This window comes from Lytechinus pictus, chromosome 10 (assembly GCF_037042905.1).
Source record: "Lytechinus pictus isolate F3 Inbred chromosome 10, Lp3.0, whole genome shotgun sequence".
NCBI lineage: Eukaryota > Metazoa > Echinodermata > Echinoidea > Temnopleuroida > Toxopneustidae > Lytechinus > Lytechinus pictus.
Genome location: NC_087254.1, coordinates 9,854,517 through 9,869,501, shown reverse-complemented (window position 1 = coordinate 9,869,501; position 14,985 = coordinate 9,854,517). Strand labels below are relative to the sequence as shown.

The following is a 14,985-nucleotide window of genomic DNA, read 5'->3' as shown; positions in this document are numbered from 1 at the left end:
AAGTTAGGAAAGACGTTCAGCAACACCCCTTGGGTCTGTTACTTGAATTTAAGTGTAAAATAAAAAATAGCCTTTAATAATTTCTTATTTTTTGAGGGCAAGGCGTCTTTTTTTGTAGATATTGCAATGTTACAGCAATAGTGGTGAAAATTTAGAAGGAGGTACCAAGAATATTCACAGCCAATGAGAGTGGCATGGGGGTCAATCAGTGAGAGATCCACAGCCCTGATTCCCGTAACACAAAGGTTAGCGATTAATCATACGCTTGATTTTCACGATTGATTGTACATTGTAGTCAATGCAATCAATCATGAAAAAATGTTCTACGATGATTGTGAAGTTTTGTGTTACGGGCCTCTGGTCTTGGTGGCCCTGGCATAATTTAAACCCTATGGCCCATATTCTGAATTCGGGTTTAAATTAAACCCTGGTTTAAAGTTGTGGTCTAACTATGGAGAGCCAATTGGGGCACAAACCCTAACAGTACACATCCAATTTATTAACTGATTTGACACTCAAATTGTCCATGATTGTCTGGGAATGATAACTGAAGCATTTTGAAGTATTTTTCTTCATTATCATGAAACCAGCAGGAAACAAATAACAAATAAGAGATGTACAATATAGACAGAATTTTTAAATATTTGGCTCCCCATAATTTTAGCACAGAGTTAGACTGTGGTCAATATATATATATATATTTCTTGATGAATATATAATTTTGAAAATCTTCCACTGTCAGGATAGCCAGTGGAACGACATTGACTACATGAACAACCATCGAGACTGGACGCTTGACCCAGCCGAATTCCAGACCATGGGATCGGTCGTTGACAATCTACACAGCAACGGCCAACATTATATTCCAATCTTAGTATGTACTGCTATAGAGTTTGATTCACATTATGCTGCATCATTTTGTTTTAAATCCAAATCAATATTCATTCTGATATGATTTATCTACCTTCTGCCATTTTGTTTCATATTTTTGATGTGGTGTGTGTGCAATCTAGGACGTGCAGTGGAACGATATTGAGTATTCGGTGGGGCGCAAGGATTTTACCTTAAATCCGGACACCTTTGGCAATCTGCCAACATTGATAGCTGACCTGCACGCTAACGGCCTTCACTACATGCCCATTGTTGTACGTTAATCACATTTTCACCTCATTTTTTCCTCTTTTTTTTTGCATTTAAAATGATAGCTCTCTGCAACGATATTGAACCCAAGAACAATTTTGTCATATGATTACATCTTCTTCAGTTTTCAACCAATTTTGATTGAAAAATCATATTTTGTTTTGTTTCATAGTTTAGAGCTCTATGAGGTACATGTACACCAAACTCCTACACAAATTTGGCACGCACACTTTATTCAACAATAATGCATGAAACACATCTTCTCCTCCATGTGTCTGCCAATTTTTGCAGAAGTCATTGGGGGTGTTGCAAAAATTATTTGCAATCAATTGCAAATAATCTGTTGCAATTTTACAATTGATAGATCATTTTTAACTGTAACAAATCAGATTACCCTCCTTGTTCCAAGCTTGTTCCAAGGAGCAGATTAGCAATCAGTTGCAAATTTATGATTAATTGCAAGACATATCCTTGATTTGGGGACTGAAATTATACTTGCAATTGATCGCAAGTTTTTCTTGTAATGCCCCAATTGCCTCAATGCATTATGTATCTGCACCCATACAATACATGTAACAAATCCCAGCACACATTATTTATCCATTACAATGTCTGTTTGGTTTTAACGAAAATTTCCATGTGTTAGTTTCCAAAAATGTTGTCTGAAATGACAGTAGATACGTAAGGAGTAGAAATTCACCTAGCCAAATAAAAAGCTACATTTTTAAAAATGAGTTGAAGTTTGAAAGTCATCATACCATTCAGAAAATCCATTCCATATTTTTCATTTGCATTTTGTTACCCTCAAAAGTTCAAGAAAAATGATTCTGCTCTAACATTTATTTCATTTGTGAGATTGATGCATCAAATGAAAATTCATATATATAGCATTTTTCATGCATGAAAATACTATATCACTCACCCCCCCCCCCCTCCTCCCAAAATGATTGAATAAAGGGAAAAAAATTAATAAATGATTGTAATAAAATAAAGAACGTTATTATCATTATTATCATTATTATCATGCAATTGAACATAATTTCATCAAAACATTCATTTCACCAAAATGCTTGATAAAGGTATCTGTATTATTTCCTCTGGAAATGGAATGCCCAAGTTTTGGGGAGAGAGAACAGGTTGTCTGGTAATGTCATTCTTGTAAGTCATTTGCCCCTATCTTGGTTGAAACTTCATTTGACTCTGCAGATTATCAACAATGACCCTTGTATGTACATGTAATCTATCATCATACAATAGTGATATGGATCTAGTAAGTGGTTTATCCAGAATTGAGAATGGGGGGCATACAAATGTTTTCATTTTAACAGCTGCCCCAAAACATAAATAAAGAGGGAGTCATCATAACTTTAAAACTTTTCTCTCCAATGTTAAATAATAAAAATATACTTAGAAAGAAACCATTTTTTTTTCATTCCCACCTTGTAAAGGGGGGTACAAGGGACACAGCATACCACAGGGTATTCTTTGTATAAAAATTTGAGTTTATAAATGGGGGGACATATCCGTAGTTCCGTCCCCCTTCCCCATTAGTGATTTTGTAATGAAATTGGAGATAACATCTTGAAATTCTTCCATCGTTGTTTTACTGTGTTTAGGATCCAGCTATCAGCAGCTCTCAGACCCCAGGATCCTACCCTCCTTATGATGCCGGTGTTACTGATAACATCTTCACCAAGGCAGATGATGGGAGCATATTCATCGGAAAGGTAATGTTTCAAGGGCTCTTCTTTATACAGTGCGTCCCATAAAAAACGAAACCGAGATTTGTAGATTTATCATGCCTAAATCGCAAATACAATAGACAAATGACTTATCATTGTAAAGCTTAGGGTCTCCTCTTTCATTTGAAATAACTTAAATTATCCTCATTCATGCATGAGCGAGCAAAAACGATTTGAAGAAAGGAAACCAAAAAGTCACTTGGTGGGCGGTATCTTAATTTCAAAAAGAAATCTCATTTTTAAAAAGTTCAATATCTGCTCTTTAATTTGATACCTCAATTACAGAAAATGGTCAAGAAATAAAGTTCTGTTTATTTGAAATAAGGCTTAAATTCCAATAATTTCATAAATTGAAGAGGTTTTACAGGATAGCTTCGGTGGGAAACCGGTGAAAACACGTATGTTTCATGGAATTATGGAAATACAAGCATTGTTTCAAAGAAACATAACTTGGTTATTTCTTGACCATTTTCTGTGATTTAGCTATCAAATTAAAGAGCAGGAATTTAACTTTTTAGGCATGTGATTTTCTGTTTGACATTTTAATACCCCCTGCCAAATGACTTTGTACATGTATGTTATACCAGCTAAAAGAGAACATTCTAAGGTTTACAATGATAGGTCATTTGTCTATTGTATGTGTGATAAAGTTATGATAAATCATCGCTAAACCTCGGTTTCGTTTTTTGTGGGACGCACTGTATAAAGGCCCATATTCTGAAGTCGGGTTTAATTTAAACTTCTAAAGTTGTGGTTTAACCATGTGACATAAATCTATAGAAGTAGAGATTCAATGTATCGGCTCATTTGACTCTGAAATATTTTCTTTGGAAGGATTGATGAGACAGTTGTCTTGAACATTAAAGAATAAAGAAAGAGTACACTAAACATAAGAGACGTACAATGTAAACTAGACTATGGTCTAAGTTAAACCTGACTTCAGGATATCGGCCAACGAGTCTGTTAGTCAGTAGTTCACAGGTTTAAAGTCCAGTTTTGTCCTTGTTGAGCAGGTGGTGGTCAGAATTCACGACACACTCAGGGCCTATGTCACTCTATCCCTCCATCCTCTTTGCACTATTCAGTAATTCCTTTATCCTCAATCCAACTTTCCCATTCTCCTTCTCTGCAAGAAAATCGGTCTTTATGAAGAGGTGGTCTGTATGGAAGCTTCCTTTAATATTTAAAATGAAGAGGCTGATGAAGAGGCTGATTTATCCAATTGATTGCATTAATTATTGTGTAGGATCACTCACAAAAAACAGCCCCACAATTATTCACGAAGCTTTAAGTTACAGGGCTTGGTTTGACTGTAAGTGTGATTGTTTTTCCAGGTTTCTCGATTTATTTCAAAATTTTATTACAGGAACCTTCTAATAGAGACCATATTTCATTAAGACATTTTTCTTGTCTCTCTCTTTTTTTGGTCTACATATTGGGACCCCATTTCATAAAAAAAATTTCAATAAAAAAAATTGCAGTAACAGTTTAAAGCTACTGAAATTCTTCTATTTGATTGGCTGATGGTTAAATTTCTCATAGAAATTGTGCATGCATACATGTACAGTATATTAACATAACAAGTCCTTATGAAATGGGACCCAGGTTGCACTATGATCAGGGGGGGTTTCACAAAGATTTAAGTTTGACTTAGAATCGCTCTTAAATGTCTAGTTGTGTGCGTTATTTCAATTCAATTTCAATTTATTTCATTTTCAACAGAACAGAGTAAAGTGGTCGAAATAATTACAATGAACTTATACAGACAAAATAAATATAAGTATAATATATAAGTAAAACAAAAAGTATTATATATATCATAAAAATATCATAAACATTATGAAATAGAATTCTGAGAAAATGGAGGGATCCACTAAAAAGCAGTGCTTGTATTGTGTGGATCCTTCCAAATAATTATTGTAGAATTGCCTATGAAGACGGACACAGAGGTGACAAAACAGAGAACAGCAGAACAAAAAAACAAAGAACAAGAAAAAGGAAACACACACAAGGGATATGAAAATAAAAGGGAAAAGATATAAAGAAAGATGATAGAGCAGGGCTTCAACGCGCGAATAAAAAAAGAAAATAAGTTAAGGAGGCATGAAATGGTGAATTATAAAAGGCACGACTGCATTGGTCAGATCTTGGGAAGAGGATGCGAACTACTGAGTATTTATCAATAAGATTGTGTTTTGCATATCATATATGCATGGGCATTTAAGTGCTATTCTACGTCATACTTAAATCTTTGTGAAAACTTTTTTTCCTTTTAAATCATGATTTTATTTATTTTCAGGTTTGGCCTGGTGACACAGCCTTCCCCGACTGGTTTCATCCTAATGTCACTCGCTGGTGGCAATCTCAAGCTCAGACGTTCCACAATGACGTCAGCTTTGATGGCATGTGGCTGGTAAATAAAAATCTTGCTTTATTTTTTTCTTTGTGTCTGCAAATCATAGATCCTGGGTGGTATTCTGAAAGCTGAGGTTTAGTTAAACCTGGTTTTATGAAGTGCCATTTGTCAACTTATTCTCAAATAAAAAAAAAAATGTTCTTATCCTTCTACAAGAAGTTGTTAAAAAGTTATTTGAGAAGTGAAATGGGAAGGATAAGAAAATATGAAAATATAATGAATTTCATTGAATTTATTGGTACATTGTAATTGCCACAAATATGAAAAAGAAAAAATGAAGCCAGCATTCCATAGATGTTTGGTTTAAAATTCAAGTTTAGACGAGGGTTAAACCTAGGTTTAATTATCAGAATCCCACACAATGTATTTGATATACATAAAGATCATGCACTTTCTCTTCTGAATCTTGCATTTGAATGATAAAGTTAGTCTATGGAAACTCAAATTGTCATGGTAATTTGAATACAATTTTTTTTTTCTAATATTGTGATCTATTTCTTGGCTAGCCAGGTTTAGGACATAAATTTTGACTTTATGGGGCAAAAATCACTGGCATAAATCCAATCTGTGAACCTGATGTTCAAGGGGGGTGATCTATTGTTCCACTTGAATAGTATGACGTCATGGATTTATGCCAATGCCAAGAATCTGTTTAGTTATTTGATGTCTAAGGGCTGGAGAGGACAGTATACAAACATAACATACTAAGATTTGTGAATGTATCATGGGAATTATTTAGCCAAGGTTGAACAGGCAATTACTAATAGTAATGTTGAAGATGAATGATTGTCGATATTATTGAAAACTTACCCGTTATGTGTATTTGATACCTGGTAATCAGCTACAAATCTTTATTTTCTTCCTTTAGGACATGAACGAGCCTTCTAACTTTGTGGATGGCAGAGTGACAGGGGGTCAGCCTGGGTGCACCGGTAACAACTACGACAACCCTCCATTTGTTCCTGGTAAGTCATTGGAAAGTTTTAAAGATTGGCCTGACAAATTTTGGTGGAATGAGAGATTTAAATACCGCTGAATAAATTCCAGATGAACATACAAGTTTAAATTAGCCATAGAAGGATATCAGCTATCAACTATTCTTCTGTGCAAACCCATCACTCGAGTTAAGGGTCTGAATGTGCAGCCTACCCATGCCTCGTGTACTGAAGGCCCTCTAACAGCAAGTTTTGTATGTGCTAGTCTTTGCCTGGAGACACACTTGCTGATCAAAGTTTCATTCAGGGTCTGTGCCTGCAGACTAGCAATCAACCACAATGTTAAGACCGGGGGCCCATCTTACAAAGATTTATGATTGATCCGATCAATCGCAACTATGGAAAGCCAGCAAAGTCAACATATATAAAATGCATGTTTGTTCAAAAAAATTATGGATATGAATGTATATCCATAAATTCATTGATTTCTTGACAATGTGGTGTGATCTCCTTTTTTTACAAAGGACATTTTGCAAATTGTCTGTAGAAAAAAATTATGACACTGATGGATTTCCATAGAGTTATAATTGATTGGATCAACCGTAACTTTTTTTAAGACGGGGCCCAGATATCTACAGGAGAAATCCTATTCAGCCGTATCCTGACGTGATGCGAAGTTCATCCTCCATTGTTCTGGGGCCCGTTAATTGTGAAAAGAGTTGGGTTTGAGCGCAAATCAGAAAAACGTCGAAAATCCCAAATGCGTGCTGTTGATTGGTTAAAAATCAAGTCGTGTTTGATTTTTAGAGTTGCCTTTTGATTGCAACTCCTTCTGCAACAGGCCCTTTGGGAGAGTTCATGAGAGGATGTGTAGTGTCTAGGAATTAGACTAGCGAGAATAGTGCCACGGAGATTGTACTAAGTTATATTGCACATGAAAACAGATTATACAAGTGAACTGTGTTATCATGTGAAGAAACCGTCTGCAATGTTGATATTAGTTAGTTGTGTTAATAGTGATCCTAATGAGATGTCAGGTGTTACAGGATGTGTCCGATGGTTTATCCGACAATTCCAGTTGTATCCGACAGTTACCATAGTAACACTGCTTCTCAGCCAATCAAAATCAGGGAAAGTTGTCAGATCTGACATCTTGTTGGACGAAAATTTTTTGATGGAATGCTCCCCGGGGACTCCTTGGAAGAAACCAGTAAAGCTGATAATATACATACATGCAATGTAAAAAATTGCAGTACACATTCATTGTATGCCGTATATAAACCTTATCAAGTGTGAACATTTCTTTTCAGAGATGTCACATGAGCTAATCTTTATAATTTGGGATTCATCCCTTCCAATAATTAAGTTTGGTGACTTTTTGTTGACATTTTGCGAGAAAAGTGTTATAAAATTTTCTTTTTCATCCCTTCTTCTTTTTGTCTTTTTAAAGGAATTAGCAAAAAAAATTGATGCATAGGATAATTTTGAAAAACCATTGCACTTTTCTATTATTTATTCTATTTTATTCATTTGTTTATTTTTCAGGTGTTGGTGGTGGTACTTTGTATTCCAAGACGCTGTGCCCCTCAGCAAAGCAGAACGGTAACATTCATTACAATGTTCACAGCTTGTACGGATTGTCAGAAGTGAAGGTCTCTTACACGTGAGTAAAATATTGGAAGTATTTTAAGGAGCACGCTTCTAAAAATGTTCACAAGTGAACAACTCTCAATTTGTTTGATGTTACAAGTTTCACATTTTCGCCATTATCTCTCAAGTGGCTACTTGTCAAAGTTGTAATACAAAACGATTGAGAGTGAGCCAGAAAAGCCTGCCATTTTGAAGCAATTTTGCAAACTTGAGGATTGTTATGGGAATGTTGATAGAGGATTCGAAACTTTCACATCTCTTTCATTTTGTAACAAACTTTTGATGGAACATTGTGTGAACATAAAATGTTTCTCTCTGGTCTATTGTTAGTTAATGTTCCCAACCCAAGAGCATTTTGATTTTCTTTAAAAACTTGTTCTGATATTGCAAATAAGCTCCATTTAATTGTTTGATAGTATACTAAATGGTGAGATACAAGGATTAAAATATTGTTTTCAAAAAGTTGAACTATGTATTTCCATTTCCACATTTAATGAGTTAGTGCACCTGTGACATACCTGGATTTCCATTTTACAAGTTAATGCCATGAAATAAATTCTCTGAGCTCTATCGTACAAACATTTATTCAACTGAATAAATTCATGATATTGAGGTGTATGACCCCATTAGCAGAATTACCAGAAACTCTGATACATGTATGTTTGTAATGGAACTGAAATGCTCATGCGGTATTGCCCTTATAGACCATTTTTCACCCTTTTCGCCCTATGCTACGGTCTACTGACTTTGATGCAAAGTCACTTGCAAGGACGTGCCTGGTGTTTATTTGCCTGATGAAGCCAACAGCAGTTGGTGAAATGAAAATTGTAAGCTTTTACCTTGCAATTTTCACAATTTTGAGTAAAAGTACAGAGAATTGTATGCTTTAAAAAAAAAAACTTTCACAAGATTCAAAGCTGACGAATACTTTTTTCCTGTCTTTAGGGTGCTTGCAAACATCCGTAAGAAGCGTCCCTTCATCATCTCTCGTTCAACCTTCCCATCGTCTGGGAAGTACGGCGGTCACTGGTTGGGGGATAACGCTAGTCAATGGCCTGAGATGCATTCATCCATCACAGGTAAAACCACGTCCCTCCTATCTTGAAATGTCTTCACTGGCTGCCCCTGAGGGAACGCATTGTCTTAAAAAATTGACTCTCAATTATTGAAATTGCAGAGGGTGCAAAACACCTGTGCAAGTCTGATATTTGGTTGTATGAAATATACATGCATCACACTATTACTAAGAAATCTACATCGGTTACCAATATGGCAGAGAATAGCATTCAAAGTCTTACTAATTGTATACAAAGCACTTCTTGATCAGGCAGAGAATAGCGTTCGAAGTCTTACTAATTGTATACAAAGCACTTCTTGGTCAAGCCCCTGGCTACATGACAGAATTATTGAGGTATAAAACCAGTAATCATGGTCGCAATTTGCGCAGTTCAACGGATCCTCTGCTTTTACAGATTCCATCCTTCAAAACAAAAGTAACGCTAGGTGATCGAGCATTTGCTTGTGTAGCCCCCAAGCTCTGGAATAGCTCACCCCTGGAAGTTAGGAAAGCACCGTCCGTAAACAACTTAAAATCAATGCTCAAAACACATCTATTCAATTAATAACATGCATTTTAGGAGTCCTATAGAGCGCAGTAGAATATATGCTTTATGGAGTAGTTTCTGCGCTCTATATATTTATATATTATTATAAAATACTTCTTTTCGTCTTTTTTGTTGATACAAGAATTATACCAGCGATCATATGCAAATTTGAAATTAATTGCAAAACTTATGATTGAAGTTTTGACCTGAAATTGACTAACAATTGATTGCAAGTTCCTTGCAACACTCCATTAGTCTTTGTGATTAGATAACCAAATTTTCATTTGATAAAGTGCAAAATAATAAGTAGTCAGTTGGAATTAGACCATCTCGATACCAGCCTATATGTCGATTATACCAAGTAAGTATAGGACCATGAAAAAGTAGGGCCAAATGGTAATTTCACCAAGTTGATAGTATTCCTAGTTGGTGAAGCCATGACAGTGTTACATGTAGCTGATCTGAGAATTGGACCAATTGCTAATAGACCAAGTGGAAGTAAATGTATGTGTTAACCATTGAATTAAATGTATGACAGCTCACATGTACGTGTATTCCTTCGTGTGCATATGTTGGTCCTAGGACCACCCACACGCGGCATTTCGACAATTGTGCTCTTGTCGTCTTCAAGAGAATCCCCATGGAAGAATGCATGGTGTACCGTGGAACCACTACACCTGTTCTTCTTTGCCATGGAAACCTTCAGAAGTCAAAAGTGTATAACTCTGGATTATTCCCCTTTTCTTCCCAGGTATTCTCAACTTCAACATGTTTGGTGTCCCGATGGTAGGAGCCGATATCTGCGGTTTCAACGGGGACACCAACGAGGAGCTGTGCACACGTTGGATGCAGCTGGGTGCATTCTACCCGTTCTCCCGCAATCATAACACTCTCAATGCCAAGGTGGGTCTTCATTAATATGCAACATTTATAAAGCACTCTATAATATAGTTGTTCAAAGCACTGCATGCCATTATCCCGGGAAAAAAAGGTTGATGAAACACTCCCCAGCCTTTTCTCAAGGCCCTAACTACTCATATACAGTAGTTCCTGAAACCTTAACCAGGATGCAACATTTTGATCAAATAGTCTTTTATTATGTCTCTCATATCCTTTAATAATATATGAATATCGTAAAATGATTGGTCACTAGGTGCTCAGGTGACAAAATATATTTTTCCACTGTATTTTAATTATAGTAATAATAATCCGCTCTTATATAGCGCTTAATACATCGGAACGACGTGTCTAAGCGCTTTACAGATATATTATTACCAAGGTCATTGGATTCAACCAGTCATTCCCAACACAATGTGTGCTCATCCTCCACTCCCTGGGGAGTATTCCAGTCAGTCGCACACAGTACTGGACAAGCTACAATGACTGTCACATCCTACCGGGTACCCATTTAACACCATTTATTTTCTAGGGTAAAACTATTCAGAACGATTCAGAATTATCGAGCATGCGCAGTTCTTCCCTGGGGGAAAATATCAAACTGTACAGAGCTAATGCTGAATCTTGGGCACAGCGTGCAGCGTGTTGTCTCTGTTGGGGAAACCACTGCGCTGTAGCAGTGCAGACACAGATCAGATTCCACCGAGCGCAGTGGCTGGACAAATTTCGCACAAAATGGGGGTATGGACTAACCAGGACAAGATTACGGAGATTTATTGTTCAATCTTAAAGAGGGATGTAAAACAAATATACCAGGCATTTCTTTAGAAAGTATGAGTGGGAATTATTCACCCTTGGTTGGTCTGGCAATACAACTATATTTTCATCCAGGTTTTGCACCTCGGAAAAAATAGTACTTGCCGGTCCATGCTCCTATTAACAACTCTCCAATATGCTTTCTCAAAGCCTGATATATTTGTATAATATACAATCAATTCAATTCAATTATTTTTATCGTCATGTTCAATTAAAAACACAAAAATTGTCCTCAGACTCTTATTAACAAAAAGTGCATTGAAACAAAGAATAATCAATCACAAACTATAAATACATCAAAATAATACATACATGTAAAATAAATATATCAATGGAATGATGAATGATTTTCTTCTTTTCATGCCATTATATTTACAGCACAGGGATACAATTTAAACAAGAAATTTTCATAATTTTTTTTGCAATGTCATGTAATAGCTCTTGATAAAATCCCTTCAAAATGTCAATATTTTTTCTCAATATTCTAGGACCAAGACCCAGCGATTTTCAGCAAGGCCAGCCAAGACTCTAGCAGGAATGCTCTTCACATGCGATACTCCCTTCTTCCATATCTCTACACGCTGTTCCAAAGGGCCCATGTCAATGGGAGTATGGTAGCCAGACCATTATTCTTCAAGTAAGTTCCTTTCTTCTTCTTCTTCTTCCTCATACTCCTCTTTCTCCCCCTCTTCCTCCTCCTCATCTTCTATTAATAACTCCTCCTCTTCTTCCTCCTCCTCCTCTTCTTCTCCTCCTTGTTGTTGTTCTTCTTCTTCCTCTTCATCCACTTCCTCTCCCTCTTCTTCTTCTGTTTCTCTTCCTTCTCATCTTTTTCTCTTACATGTACTCCTTATTTTCCTGCTTCCTATTCTTCTTCATCTTTCAATAGTGCGTATAAACATCCAAGGAATTACATGTAGCAAAACAAATCATGAATATGCTTTTTTTTTTCTTTTTCCTCTTTGTAAGAGATTTTTTTTTTTTTAAAGATTTCTTATATCATTTTTTCTTGTTCTTGATGTACCAATATATATGAATTGAATTGAATTGAAAAAAAAACTGTTTTCAGTCACCTTGTCATAACGTCACAACTGCCTCTTTCCTGAAGGTATCCAAGGAATCATGCCTTCATTAAATGTATAGCGCCTTTATAGTTGGATTACTGCTAAAAGACACGGCACAGACTTTTAAAATGTTGCCTCTCTATTGTCTCATGATAGCATGTTTGGTTTTCTCAAATCAAGATAGAATTCCATGAATTCATCCAAAGTAGTCATTGCATTGACTCCTGTGTGTTATGGAACCCATCTGGCAGTTGGTTTATTTTCAAAAATGGTATGACCATTCATAAAATCATGTTTATTTGCTCTGTTCTTGGTGAGCAGTAGTTGGCCAGAGCAGGGAAAAGGTCAAATTGATTTCTACCACTCCAGCAGCAGTCATTTATCACTCCTTTTTCTTTTTGTTTCCAGTTTCCCTCGTGATCCGTCCCTTTACAAAGTTGACACCCAATTCATGCTTGGTGGCGCTGTGCTTGTTAGTCCCGTCCTTACCCAGGGGGCCACATCTGTCTCTGCCACCTTTCCACCAGGTCGATGGTACAGCAATTCACCAGTAAGTCATTCGGGATTTTTTTTTGTTTTATAGATGAATTCAAAGCGAGAACTCCTTCCGCAAGAACATACAAGGAAAGACCCATGTTATAATCTAAACAAAGGCTGAATTCTAACCTGGGATCCATAAGAGATCTGAGTTGATAAGTAGCAGCAAGTATGGAATCTTAAAAAAATAATTTATTCTTTTATAATTATATCTTTATTTCCATATTTCTCTCCCTTCTTCTTCTGTTGAATTGCAAGTGTGCATTTACAACTCCACTTTTATCAAATGCAACTTTATTTTCAGTCGGTTAAAACTACACACTTATGACTTGCATATGGTCTTTGTAGTTATAATAATTTTAATAGTTATGATAGTTACATTTATATAGCGCTTTATACGTTGGTTTCTAAAAGTGCTTTACATTGTACCCTGGTCATAGGATCCATCACTGTTCCACACATAAAGTGCACCATCTCCACTCCCTGAGGAGTATCCTGGCCAGGCAACCATATACCAGTGCACACGTGTCAATGTAATCACATTGACGTTCACATCCTTCCAGGTACCCATTTAACACCCGAGTGGAGAGTGACAAACGTGGATAAGTGCCTTGCCAAAGGACAATAGCGCTGGGTGGGATTGGAACCCTCGACCCTTGGTTTAAGAGTCAAATGACGGAACCACTACACCATGACACCTCCATCATATGTATATATCAATTATACCAAATTTTTCCTATTTTCATTTTTTTTAGGAACCCCCTCTGACGTTCAACAAGTCCACCTCCATGTCATTAGACGCCCCTCTCGGCAAGATCAATATACATTATAGAGGGGGCTACATCGTTCCCACCATGGCGCCCGAGACGACGACGAATGCGACAGCCAAAAATCCTGTCATGCTCGTTGTGTCATTGGATGAAAGTGGGAATGCCAAAGGTCACATGTATTGGGATGATGGAGACGAGATTGGTAAGAAGAGGTCCAGTTGGATCATGACCTTCATCAGGGGCGGGGCTAGGCAGCAGTGATAATTGAATTTTATTGGTCAAGAATGGTAACTTCCTGATAAAACAGATTTTTTTCAGATGAAACATCCAACAAGTCCTTTTGATAATGAAATGATTCCTAGATCTACATGTAGATCTGTGATTATATGATAAAATTTCACTTTAATTTTTAAGAGTTTGTTCAAAAGTTATTGCTCATTGGTTTTAATTTTGTTTCATTTATATGTATTATCATCAGTAGTAGTAGTAGTCTTATATGGATATCTGTGTTTGTAGACTTGTATTCCATGAATTTGTAAAATATATAAAACTTTGGATCAGTCTGTACTTGTCATAAAAAAACAATTTTCTTTTAAACAATTATTAATAGAACAGAGTGTATTAAAGTAATGTTATAAAATGGAGATATGAATCCTAATCAGTGATTGGCTGAATTCTATAACATGACCAGTCAATTATTTTAGCCATCAGAAGGCTGTTTCATAAAGCTGTTCGTGAGTCAAGAGCGACTTAAGAACGACTGGTGAACCTTTTTTACGCGCTAAATAATCACCAACGAACATTTCATGGTGAATATCATTTACCACAAGAAAGGATCACCAGTCGTTCTTGAATTCACTCTTAACTTACGAACAGCTTTATTTCGTTTCATTTATTGGTTTCTGCAACACTTTTTCATAAACACATTAACAAAGAAAATACAATAATAATATACGTATAACTGACAAGCAAAACATTGAACATAATTGCATTTTCTATTAATATATATCGATTGTTAGAAGGTTGCAGGGGTTGCCACTGTAATCACATTTATGAAACGCCCCTCAGGAAATTTTTTTAATGACTCGTAGTAATGCCTAGTTCTATTGACCATTCATGTTTTTTTAATGCTGATTTATCAAATAACATCGATCCGCTTCTTGTAAAACAAATAATACAAAACATTTTTCTTAGAATAATTACCCACACTTGTTCCCCTTGAAACACCCCAAACGCCCTCGGCAATGCCTGGGCATGCAAGAACCGTTCAAAAGGTACCTCGTGGGTGTTATTTGTACTAATGCCCTAAAATGATGTTTATTGAATATGAATAGGCAATTTGTACGAAACTGAATTTTTGCTTGAAATTGAAATTTGATTGTTTTGCTTTTTATTACTTCCTGTAGTTCTGCAC

General features: G+C 36.2%; 1 protein-coding gene across 2 annotated transcripts in view; it reads left to right on the top strand.

The window, feature by feature from the left end:
* LOC129269080 (lysosomal alpha-glucosidase-like) overlaps positions 1–14,985 on the top strand; it is a 29,276-nt gene that overhangs the window by 9,579 nt on the left and 4,712 nt on the right. Inside the window, exons 6-15 of one of the 2 annotated variants that reach the window (XM_064105305.1) lie at positions 1,014–1,145; positions 2,757–2,867; positions 5,182–5,295; positions 6,167–6,263; positions 7,779–7,896; positions 8,829–8,962; positions 10,239–10,390; positions 11,689–11,837; positions 12,673–12,814; positions 13,557–13,773. In XM_064105305.1, the coding sequence (XP_063961375.1) occupies positions 1,014–1,145; positions 2,757–2,867; positions 5,182–5,295; positions 6,167–6,263; positions 7,779–7,896; positions 8,829–8,962; positions 10,239–10,390; positions 11,689–11,837; positions 12,673–12,814; positions 13,557–13,773 (1,366 nt within the window). Of the gene's footprint in view, positions 1–742; positions 875–1,013; positions 1,146–2,756; positions 2,868–5,181; positions 5,296–6,166; positions 6,264–7,778; positions 7,897–8,828; positions 8,963–10,238; positions 10,391–11,688; positions 11,838–12,672; positions 12,815–13,556; positions 13,774–14,985 lie in introns of both variants that reach the window. The other variant, XM_064105304.1, reaches the window with a different exon arrangement.